Raw genomic sequence first — 12123 nt, forward strand, 5'->3', positions numbered from 1 at the left:
CCCACCATGCTTTCTTTATAAGGTCACAAGTCCCATGGAAACAAAGGTTGCCCCACTCCCTTATGACCCCTTCTTAGGTAATTACATCATACTACTGCCATTTCTGGAAAAAAAAAAAAAAGCCTCATTCCTAAGTGCATGATTAGAACCTATGCAAATGCTCTGAGAGATATAATTTAACCCCTAACATGCTGTATTCCTATCTTTGTAAGAGTTTTTATCCATAGGTGTTGAATTTTGTTATATGATGTTTCTATATCCTTCCATCCAATCATCCTAATTCCTGGGCTTATCAATGAAGTGCATACCTGTAGTGAGTATGGTCTTGCCAATTCCTGATGCCCAGTGCCCCAATCATCTTTCACTTTGTCCACTTCTTAAAGATTCTACTGGCCAACATCACCACTCTGAGGACCAAGCTGCCAATACATGAACCCTTTGTGGGGAGCAGGTACCCAATCCACAGCCACACTGTTTCCTTATTAAACTGTTGATGTCTTCAGGGACTGTCATAATTAGCATTTCATTTAATACTTGCTATTGATTTTGTCTATTCCTACGCCCATCAGTGTTATTACAAATCGGTGAATTTTATGAATCATTTCGAGGAAGCAGCTCTTTATCTCTCTGATCCCCTCCATTGCCTCTATTTTCAATATAATTAATTTCTTCTCTGATCTTCATTAATTGTTTTATTCTGCTTGGTTTTGGTGAATTTGCTCCTCAACCACCCCCAACACCCAAGATTTTCCAGGTGGTTAAGTGACGGTTAATTCATGCCAATTTCTCATTTCTAATGTGTTTTTAATACTGTCAATTTACAAGAACTGCTTTGGATGTATTCTACAAATTTTAAATGCTGTTTTTCACTGGTTCAGTGTCTATTATATTTCCCCTTCAACTTCCTTGACCTATAGATTATTTAGAATTGTGCTTTGGTGTGTGTGTACTGGAGATTTTCTTTTATTTTACTGTTCTCTTTTTAAGAACATGTTCACTATAATTTCCATTCTTTTAAATTAGGTAACTTTGCTCCATGGCATGGACTATGGTTTATATTGACTTTCTTTTTGCTTCGGTGGGCAATGGAGACTGACATGTACTTGTTTCAATATTAAAATTTTTACAGTAAATCAATGAACTTGTCATTGGAATTCTAAACATTTTTTAATAAGTTTGGACTTTGGGAGACCTCATCATATCTACACTTGAGGTATTCAATTCCTTTTTCTTCCAAATAATTGGAGTCTAAAGGATGAGAGCATCTTACTCACATAGTGATACTCTTCCAAAATGCTCTGTTCCCTAGGACATTGCAGAGCACGTTCTTCACACCTGTGGTGTAGAGAGGGAGGAGGGGTTTATCATAACTTCTCCATGGGGCTCTCATCTGATTTCTTATCAGAAGCTGGTTTCAGAGATCTCAGTTCGTGGTCAGCTGGCTCCATTCCTTGGGGCTCCAGGTGAGGCAGGACATCATGGTGGAAGAGTTTTGCAGAGGGAAGCAGCTCACATGATGAGTAGGAAGCAGAGCCATAAGGATCTTCTTCAGTATTTGTTTAAGAACTCTTCCCCTAACCTTCAAGGTCACAAGCTAACAAATATTTTCTATCTTTCTTGTAATAATTGCAAAGTTTTACATTTTAGATCATGTATCCACTGAGAGATAATTTTTGTATAGGGTTTAATGTACAGATCAAGGATTTTTAGGCTTGTTGGATTTTCTTTTTTGTGTGTTTGTGTATTTTTGTGTATAAATATTCAATTGTTCCTACATTCCCTTTTTTTTTGAAAGGTTATCTTTTCTTCATTGGATTATCTTTACACCCCTAGCAAGAATCAATTGGCCACAAACAGGTGGGCCTATTCCTGGACTCTACCGTGCTCCACTGCTATACATGTGCATCCTGTCTCCAATACCATGTAGCAGCTTCTAGGAATCTGTAAGCCAGTAGTATCAGTCTTTCCATTCTGTTCTCCCCTTCCAGATTGTTTTGGCTACTCTAGTTCTTTCATGTTTTTATAAAAAATGATCAAACCAAGTTTTTAATTACTACTAAACAGAATATTTATTTTCTGCAGAAATTTTTATTGAAATTACATTTAAAGACCAATGTGTAGAGAATTGACATACTTAAAAATATCAAGACTTCCAATCTGTGGACAAGGTGTATTTCTTACTAATATTTATTCACTTCTGCAATTTCTTTCCTCAATGCTTTGTATATTATATGCAGAACTTGCACATATTTAGTAAGATTTATGTATAAGAATTGCATGAAAATTTTATTGAGTTCTATATAGTTAAAATGAATTATATAAATTAATATATAAATTATACAAATTAATATAACTTGTATATATTTTATAAAATTTATATGTTTTTATTATAATTAATGGCTTTTGGTTTTGTTGATTTTTTTTTCTCTAATTCTTTTGTTCTAGGTTTCATCGTTTTCTGCTTTTATCTCTTTTTGCCTTTCTCTTGGTTGCATTTGGTTTAATTTTTTTGTGAGTGTAATGCTAGTCTACTGGCACTGAATTCTCTGTTTCTATTTATCTAAACTCTTTATACCTTCTTTTTTGTTCATTTGGTTTTTAAATAAAATTCACATAATAAAATGTAGTGGCATATAGTACATTTACAATGTTGTATGATCATCACCTCTATCTGGTTCCAAGATATTTTCGTCACCCTTACAGAAAAACTCTTACTTATGAAGAAGTCACCTTTCATTTTCTCTCCCTGTAAGCCCTGGAAACCTCTAGGCGACTGTCTCTGTGGTTAGAGTGTTCCATATAAACAGGATCATAGCTATCTAATACCTTGTGTCTGGCTTCTTTCACAAAGCACAATGTTTTCAAGGCTTATTCATATTGCAGCTGGTGTCAGTACTTCATTCATTTTATGGTTAGTATTGTACAGATGTGCCACATTTTGTTTATCCATTTGTCAGCTGTTTCTGTTATAGTTAGTATATGAGGTGTTCCCCCAAAAGCTCATGTTTTAGACAATGCAGGGATGTTCAGAGGTGAAATTATTAGATTATGAGATTAGGGTAGAGCTGCCATAATAGATGGAATAATCCATTTTATGGATTAATAATCAAATGGATTACTGGGTGGTAATTGTAGGTAGATGGGAGATGGCTGGAGGAGGTCACTTGGGTCATCCCCATAAGGATTGCATATGTCCCTGGCTCATTGCCTTCTCTCTGTCTGCTTCCTGGTTCCCATGAGCTGAGAAGCTTCCTTCCACCACACCATTCTGCCATGATGTTCTGTCTCATCTTGGGACCAAAGCAATAGAATTGCTCAACTATGGACTGATACCTCTGAAACTATGACCCATATCAGCATTTTCTCCTCTAAGTTGTTCTTTTCAGGTATTCTGCTTACAGAAATGGAAAACCTGACTAACAGAATGCTGCATTGAACATTCATCTGCAAACATTTGTTTGAGTCCCTTTTGGTTATATCTTAAAGCAGAATGGTTGGGTCATATGGTAAATCTATGTTCAACTTTTTGAGAGACCATCTAACCAATCGCCATTGCAGCTGTACTTTTTTACACTTCTACCAGCAAAGTACCAGTGTTCCCACTTTTTTCCATATCCTCACCCATTCTTGTTAAGTTATGATTTTTAAAAATTATGGCCAACCTAGTAAATGTAATGTTATATCTCATAAGGTTTTGGTGTGCAATTCCCTAGTTACTAATGATGCTTATTATCTTTCCATGCAATGTTGATTATGTCTGTGCCTCCTCAGGTGAAATGTCTATTCAAAATTAGTCCATTTTTAAATAAAATTGTTTGTCTTTTTCTTCTTGAGTTATACAAGATGCTATCAGCTTCATTCAATTCAACATGTATGCAGAACGATATAATAGAGATGTCTGTAGATATATAGATGAACAATACACATATTCTGGGTACTGAGCCTTTGTTAGATATACGATTTCCAAATATTTTCTTGTTTTTTTTTTTTTTTTTTGTTTTCTCAACAGTGTCCTTTGATGTATAAGATATTCAATTTTGATAAATTATGCTTTATCTAGGCTTTCTATGCTTACACCTACTTTTGGTAATAGAGTTAAGAAGTCATCTACCAGGTCAAGATCTTGAATATTATCTATGTTTTATTCTAAGAGTTTTATAGTTCTAGCTTTTATATTCATTTCTTTGATTCACTTTGAGTTAATTTGTGTATATGGTGCAAAGTGAGGGTCCAACTTCATTTCTTTGCATCTAGATACCCAATCTACCAGTAGCACAATTTTTTGAAATGATCTTGCTACACTTGTGGAGAATCAATTGAACCAGTTTTGAGTTTTCCAGGTGTTGGAGTGGGCGCGCCACCTGCTGATCAGTCTGGGAATCACAGAAGGAATCCTTTTAGGTTTTGAGAGCAAGACACAAGAACTTGACATGCACTTCTCCACGGGGCGGCGCTGTCTGCCTTTTGCCTCAGTTCCCCCCTGCAGAAGGGTGGGGCTGCAAGCCGATCCATTCTTTGACAGGTGTCCATGCGAGCGGCTGCACACTGCTGGGGAACAGTTCCGAGGAGGAACGTCAGTGAAGACTAATGTGACATACTGGGTGGAGGAGCAGGAGTCCGAGGCGGTGAGCACGCTGCCCCTGTGCCACGTGGAGCAGCCACTGTTGGTGCGCTGCATGCTGCACAACCGGCTGGGCCAGGATGTGCAGGTTACTGTGGTGCCACATTGTGAGTCTCCCCAGCTCACCCCCACATTGACCCTGCCATATATGGGGACTGAGCCCATGCACCCACAGGGGGCCGAGTCAGCACAACCTTAGTCACACAGCAGCATTGTGAAATCCATCAGAGTGTGTTCCACTGCACCTTACACAATACATGATGGACACACGTGTACAAACACAAGTGTAGAAACCATGGTTGGAGTAGCACTGTCTGCTTCTACACAGGGAAAGGAAACTGGATATTGGAAACCCTGATCATGAGTAGCCCTGATCCAAGGACACAGTTGCAAACTCTCTGTGTGTAGAGCTGTGAACTTTGTGCTGAAGAATGCCTAATCCCCAGACACACAAATAAAGGTAGAGCACATGTCTGTAAGCATGTACTCACACATGAAAGATGCTTGTCTGTGTGTGTAAACCCACAGAATATATGTTTATAAGGCATGTACATAAGGATGCCCAATTCCCAGGCTTGTGTATAACCCCCATACATGTGTACAAATAATACATGTGCAATTTCTGTGCATATTAGTGCATGTCTGTAGCATGTGATTGCAGCACACCTTTCTGGTAAAATGTGTGAACACAATACCTGAACATGTATGCCTGTTGTACAGTGCCTATATCTTAGAAGGGACACATATGTGCATATCTTACACATTTATGAACAGTCCTAGTGGTGCATAGGGGTGTTTGCCTGTCTAGCTGCCCATCCTTGTGTATGCATGCACTTGTATGAATGCCCTTCCTTCATTCATCTGTTTTCTTATTCCATAAATAGTTATGTGAACCTAACATCTCAAGGCCAATGGAACAGCCTTGCCTGCCATCTTAGTGCCTCTAGTCCAATGTCAAGGGTCGGCGTGGGAGGATAAGCCACCCCACTTGGGATCAGAGCTCCGGAGGAAAAACCTGGAGGGAGAAGGGGCCAGGTGCAGGATTGAGAAAATCCTGAGAAAAAAATACTTTGGGTCAAAAATGAAAGATGACTGGAGGCTAGCCTGCTGAGCAAGAGTTCAAACTTCAAAGAGGCGGCAGCAGGGGTTCTAAGTGTTAAAGAATTCAAGCTGGATTTTGGGGTTTGGGTTGGGGAGAAATTAGGAAGGCAGTGGGAAGGAGTGGGGCTCTCGGGGTAGACAGAAGCCAGAGCCAGCAGGTCTCTGATGTCCACGTGAGGCTTGGTGCACACTTGTGTACTCAGACAGGCTTAGTGGCCTTGTACTTGTGCATGCCTGTTGTACACACCGACCTCTGTCCCCTGCCCTGTGAGTGTGAGTGGGTTTTTAAAGACATCCTTACCTCATCTACCTTCCAGGGCATGCACACATGTCACTGAGTAAGTGGGCACCTGGGCAGACAGTGTGGACACCCTGACCTGCAGACCAGCTCTGAGTGAAGGCAGAAGTTCGCCTGCAGAAGTGACGCCACGCATCATGACCTGGGCTGAGATGGCTGTGGGACAGCTCCTCTTTACTCAGAGGACTCCCTGGAGGATGCAGGCTTATTTCCCAGGCCCTGGATGTGTGAGGCTGCTGGAGAGAAGGGAGCAGACAGTGGTGTGGGTCTGTGACCCTGAGGAGGACATGAGGCAGGACAGAGCTTTCTAGATGGAGAGCAGGACAGAAAGGGGACAGAGGAGGAAGAACCAAGTTCCCAAGGGGCACTTGGGTAGGCACTTGGGTTGCCAAGAGGCAGGCAGGACAGGGGAGATGAAGGTCTGCCTGGGGTAGCAGGGGAGGAAAGAGTTGAGGTCTTGCTTTATAGGAGACTTAGGGATTGAGGGGTACAGTTAACCCTATTAAGTGCCATCACTGTCCACTCCTAGCTGGGCTCTGGAGGGAAGCAGATGATAGGCAGGGAGCTGACTCCTTGCTGAGTCTGGATTGATCCTGCTGTGATTCAGCCTGCGGATCCCTTGGTGGCAGGTCATGCAGTCCATTGGTCACTTGCTCAGGCATGGAACTTAGTGCTCTGACCAGCTGTGACAGTCAACAAGGCATGACCCTCAGAGGCTCATGGTCTTGTAGGAGACCCAGGCAATGGGCATGAACCCAGAGAAGGGCTTTGCAGCCAGCCTAGAGCTGGGGCAGAAAGGCAATACTGACCCTGGTGGGACCAAAGACACATGGTGGCCACAAGAATCTGAACTGGGGGAGGTGTCTGAGGGGATGGAGGTTTATAAGAGAGGCTGCAGGTGTGGCCCAGAGCAAGAGGCCGAGGGTCTGACATCAAAAACCCTTAAGGAGTTGGGTGGCTTCTGTTGGGGCTTAAAGGAAGCTATTTAGATGCCTGCAGCAGGATAGGGGAGGGCAGCTACCCACTTCTGCTTGCTCATGACCAGCTCTGGTCTCTGTCCCCAGCCCTCCCCTTCAAGGTGGTGGTGATCTCAGCCATCCTGGCCTTGGTGGTTCTCACAATCATCTCCCTCATCATCCTCATCATGCTCTGGCAGAAGGTGAGTTCCATCTGGCCTAGTGTGTAGTGTTGGTACCCTTGGTTTGCTTGCTGCACCCCCTGCCCCGCCCCACCCCATGCTGCAGGATCTGACCACAGGAGGGGCCCAGCATGGAGCTCAGGTGGAAACTCTTAACACAGGGTCTCTAAGCTGCTTCCACCCCCAGCAGACTGGACTGACATAGGCCTGATCCAAGCTACCCAGGGTCCCCTGGCCCTGCTTGTCCCCATCACCTATGTAGACTCCTATAGATGCAGATCCTCTTAACTAGTCTATAATTGCAATGTTAATCCCTGAGATTTCACCACTCTGTAGTCCCAAAATGTTAAGATTTCCAAACCAGCATTACTGTCCCCCAGGATTCTATTATTCTGACCAATCCTGGGATTCCAGTATCCTAAATTGCAGCATTCAAAAGATCCATCCTTCTGAGATCCCCTCAGGGTCCACCTCTTGTCGGGAGGGGCCCTGTCCAGGGCTGCCTGCTCCTCTACTCCCACCTGAGGAGCAGCTGAGACTCCAAGAGCAGCTGCTGATGGGCTTGGCTCCTGACTGTCAGCTGCTCCTCAGCCTGTCACACCCTGATGCCTCCTCTGCCACCCCCTCCTTCCACTGGGGCCCCTGGATACCTACTCCCTGAGCCCATGGAGGTCTTGACTTCCTGTGTGACTATAGTTCTTCCCTGCCACTCTTCCCTGGGTCACTTGTTTCATTTCTCCTATGAGTCTGCACCTAGTGAGTTCAAATTCAAAGACCCTCTCTGATGCATATTCCTGGCCCAGGTCTTGGTCCTTCAGAAGCCCCGCTATGAGATTCGGTGGAAGGTGATTGAGTCTGTGAACTCTGCTGGCCATGAGTACATCTATGTGGACACATGCAGCTGCCCCAGGACTCCACGTGAAAACCGCCACGGGACCAGCTTGTGCTTGGTCAGTTCTGGAAGGCCTCACCTGACAGATTGGAGACTTGCAAGGAAGACTCATGGGTCTGGTCTCAGCCTGGTCAAGACTAGCTATGAGACCTGGGGCAGATATGTTGCCTTCTCTGGCCTTCTGTCTACCCCTATGTAAAATGAGGTAAAGAGGAACCCCAGGGACTGCCCAGCATTGAGTCCTGTGAGCCTGAGACTCTGAGTTAGGACCCTCTATAGCAAGAAAGGAAGCACTGAGGACAGGCCCAGTGCCAGCCTGTGCTTTATCTAGTTAGGGAGGCTGAAGGGGTGTGGAGGGACTCTGCTCCCATGGGGAGGGAGGAAGCTCCTAGGAAGTCAGATGGGACAGAGAGCAGGCAGGACTTTGATGAGACACCAGGAAGGACTGGGTTGCCTTATGGTTGTAGAAGCCTTTTGGAGGGGAGCATGTTAATTCCAGAGGGATTTGAGGGATGCTTAGGTTGACCTAAGAAGGTGGCTCTTCCCCATCCCTGTGTGGGAAGAGAGGAGAACTGCTTCCTGGTGGGCCAGGAACTGAGGGATCCCTTCACCCTGGATGCACCCTCGGCTCTGGTCCTTTGGGCAGGTGTTAGAGGCCACAGCTCATGGCTTGAACCATTCACAGGCCACCATGAAAGTGGCCATCAAGATGCTGAAATGTGAGTCCTGGGAGCTCCTCTCTCTCACGGAGCCCCATCTCCCCTCTTTTCTCTCTCAGTGCATTCAGCCTCTCACAGAGTAGCTGGTTTTGATGTGTTGGACACTAGGACTGTGGTCACATGGGACCTGAGCCCATGTGGGAGAGGGTCCTGAGCCTGGTCCCCTGCTCCCTTCCTCTCTCCCTGCCCAGGGTGTGGCAAGACTCCCCTATACCATGCCCTCAAACGCTTTCCATGGAGGGCTTCCCACAATTCTCCTAAGGTGTCTGCTCCTCTCTTCCCTGACCCAGTGTGTTCATCGAGACCTGGCAGCCAGGAACGTGCTCATCTGTGAGGGCAAGCTGGCCAAGATCTGCGACTTTGGCCTGGCTCAAGACATCACGTGGACTCAAACTACATCTCCATCTACTGCAGCAGGAGTACCTACCAGGCCCTGGGGGATGGTGGCCATGTGCTTCTGACCCAGGAACAGGTTCCCTCCTGACCAGCATGGCTGCAGTTCTGAGGAGCTCAGTACAGGCCAAGTGACATGGTAAAACAGATGCACTGATCACATGCAGGAGTGGGATTGGTGTGCTAAAATGTAAACAGATTGGGGTGGGGACTGTAGCTAGTGGTAGAGCAATTGCCTAGCACGTGTGAGGCCTGGGGTTGGGTCATCAGCACCACATAAAAAAATAAGGAAATAAAGTAAAGGTATTGTGTCCAACTACAACCACAAAAAAATACGTTCGCAGACGCAAGGCACTAAGCAACTCAGTGAGACCCTGTTTCTAAAAGAAATACAAAATAGGGCTGGGGATGTGGCTCAGTGGTCGAGTATCCCTGAGTTCAATCCCTGGTACACCCCCCTTCAAAAAAAAAAAATGTGGCCATCCTGCCATCCACCATCTCCCTGCTTCCTGTGAACCCTAGAGTCCCAGAGATCAAATCAGCCAGGATGAGAACGGGGAGGTGGGTTGGCATGTCCCTGCCCTGCCCCCCCCCCCCCCCGCCCCCAGACCTGGTAGCAATTCCCCAGGAACACAGCTGCCAGGTCCCTAGCTGATGAGGAGGAAGGCTCCCTGCTGTCTGGCAGGAATGGGATGGACCTGGAGCTGTGGGGAGCAGAGCCGGGAGGAGGAGTGAGGCGCTGGCCCTGGAGCTGCTGGACCTCCTCCTGCTGCCCAGGTGTGAGTGGCTGGGAAGTGCCACTGGCCCCTCTGTGCACTCAGTGCTGCTCCTGCCCACAGACCTTCCTGCCTCTGAAGTGGATGGCCCCGGAGAGCATCTTCAACAGCCTCTAAGCCACCCTGAGCACCGTGTTGTCCTTTGGGATCCTGCTCTGGGAGATGTTCACATCAGCAGTGCTGCTCTTCCTGTCCTCAGGGACACAGCATGCCATCCCCTCCACCTCCCACCCAGTGGGGTTTGGGCAGGGCACTGGGACATGGCTCATGGGAACTGTGGCGAGTACTCTGTCCCCACATGAGCCACATGAGCAAGACCCTTGCCTTCTCTGGATCTCTTTATCTTTCCATTCAAGGATCAAGGGGAGCCTGTTTGGCTCAGCTCTTCCCTGGCTCTCTGTTCTGAGGAGAGCTGAGTCTCTTGGGAGCCCAGGGGAACCTCCCATTTCCCAATGCCAAGGACACTGCACCCTCCCCCACCAGGACCAGAGTAACTGTCCCCGTGCTGTAGAAGGGGCACCCTGCTCCTTTCCACACCCCTGAGCCTGGATCCCTCGTCTCTGCCCTCAACAGGTGGCTATTCAACAGGTGGCACCCTTACTTACTGGGAAGAGAAGTTTGGGGTTCGGCCTCCCTTCTGCAGGTGGAGCTACTTCCTGAGGGGCTGCTTGCTGAGGGTTACGGAGAGGTATGTTGAATCAGGAATGGAGTGGGGAGCAGAGCGCTCTTGTCCAGAGGCAGACCCTGTGGGAACCAGGCTTGCTGTGCTCTGCTGGCATTTGGGGGAAACAACCTTCCTCTACTCTGGCCTCAGATTCTCTGCTGATCCTAGGAAGTGGTGGACTGTGGTTTAGTTTATTCCAGGAGCAGCAAGAAGTGACACTGACTAATCTGACACAGGGAGGAGGGTGACCTTTTCCCCTGTGCCAACTCCTGCTGAAGTCCCAGAACTGACCTCTGATGGCTCAGCTGGGGTCATATGCCCTCAGGTTCTGCCTCTGAGGCAGGAGGATGAACTCCTCTGGGCTACACCTGGGTCACGATCTCACTGACGTGTTGCCGAATCCAAAGAGCCACATTTTGGGGTGATGCTGGCTGCCATGCCCCCTGACATCCTGGTCCTTGCTCATCTTGTTCTCAGGGGCAGTGGCTGCAGGTCCCAGAGCTGCCCCATGCCACCACCAGAGCCAGAGACCCTGACCGTCTATTCTACCCCTCCCCAGCTGTGAGATCATGCAAAGGTGCTGGGAAGAGAAGTTTGAGGTTCGCCAGCTGGTGCTGCTTCTCGAGAGGCTGCTTGGTGAAAGTTACCAAGAGGTATGTTGAGGCAGGGTGGGGGTGGGGAGCAGAGCACTCCCATCCAGAGTCAGACCCTTGGCACCAGGTTTGGTGTGCTGTGCTGGCATTTGGGGGAAACAGCTTTCCTTCGCTCTGGGTCTCAGTTTCTCTGCTGATTCTGGAAGAGATGGGCTATGGCTGAGCTTACACCAGGAGCAGCAAGAAGGGGCACTGACTGATCTGGCTCTAGGAGGAGGGGCTGCCACCTTTGCCCCCGTGCCAACTCCTGGGGCTCCTTCAGAAGTGTGAACAACCCCAGGCCACGTGACTTCCAGTACCCAAGCACTCAGACCCTGCTGTTGGCTCCTCAGAGGCCCATGGGGCCTCCTGGGCCTAATCCCCTGTCCCATCTGGTGACAGGGCAGGGTGAGGAGATGCCCATCTCTCTGGCACAGGCACGGCCTTGTCCTTAGCTCCACTCCTCATCTCCTCCCACCTTGGGTTTGCCCTGGGGTGACTGAGATGGAGGGGACTTGTCATCATCTCTTAGAAAGGGACACTGAGGCCCCACCAGAGGAGGTCAGGTTGGAATGAGAGCAGGACCTGCCTCCTCCAGGTCAGGGAGAGTTAGGGTTCTGGTGCTGGTTCCAGAACTGCCCCTCCCTGGGTGGTCCTGAGCCCACCTGGTCTTGTGAGATGCCCGGTGGGAGGCAGCTCAGCTGTGTGGCTTTGGGCACAGCCTCTCCCTCTCTGAGCACCATCTGGCTTGCATTCTCAAGGTGGGAGAAGCTGGGTCAGATGCTGACTGGGGCATTTCCCATGTGACCAATTATGTTCCTCCATGCTCCCCGCCCCACGGAGCAGAAGTACCAGCAGGTGGACGAGGAGTTTCTGAGAAGTGACCACC

The 12123-nt window shown here is 47.6% G+C and overlaps 2 protein-coding genes and 1 long non-coding RNA gene across 3 annotated transcripts in view; 2 read left to right on the top strand and 1 right to left on the bottom strand.

Moving 5' to 3' along the window:
• Window positions 1-12123, bottom strand: part of LOC306664098 — a 114589-nt gene that overhangs the window by 9511 nt on the left and 92955 nt on the right. The gene's annotated exons all lie outside the window — the stretch shown is intronic.
• Window positions 4431-8509, top strand: LOC306663429 (platelet-derived growth factor receptor beta-like; the record flags this gene model as incomplete). Its single annotated transcript, XM_079143784.1, has 3 exons — window positions 4431-4728; window positions 7085-7179; window positions 7977-8509. The coding sequence occupies 3 exons, from the start codon at window positions 4431-4433 to the stop codon at window positions 8247-8249; spliced, it is 666 nt and encodes a 221-aa protein (XP_078999910.1). The 3' UTR covers window positions 8250-8509.
• The window catches only part of LOC306663430 (platelet-derived growth factor receptor beta-like), a gene marked incomplete at its 3' end in the record, with an annotated part of 90171 nt that continues 86717 nt past the window's right edge, over window positions 8670-12123 (top strand). The window contains exon 1 of the mRNA XM_079143785.1: window positions 8670-8769. Within this exon, the coding sequence (XP_078999911.1) occupies window positions 8742-8769 (28 nt within the window). The 5' untranslated portion in view covers window positions 8670-8741. The remainder of the gene's footprint in view (window positions 8770-12123) is intronic.

Source organism: Sciurus vulgaris (genome assembly GCF_902686455.1).
Source record: "Sciurus vulgaris genome assembly, chromosome: 6".
Taxonomy (NCBI): Eukaryota; Metazoa; Chordata; class Mammalia; order Rodentia; family Sciuridae; genus Sciurus; species Sciurus vulgaris.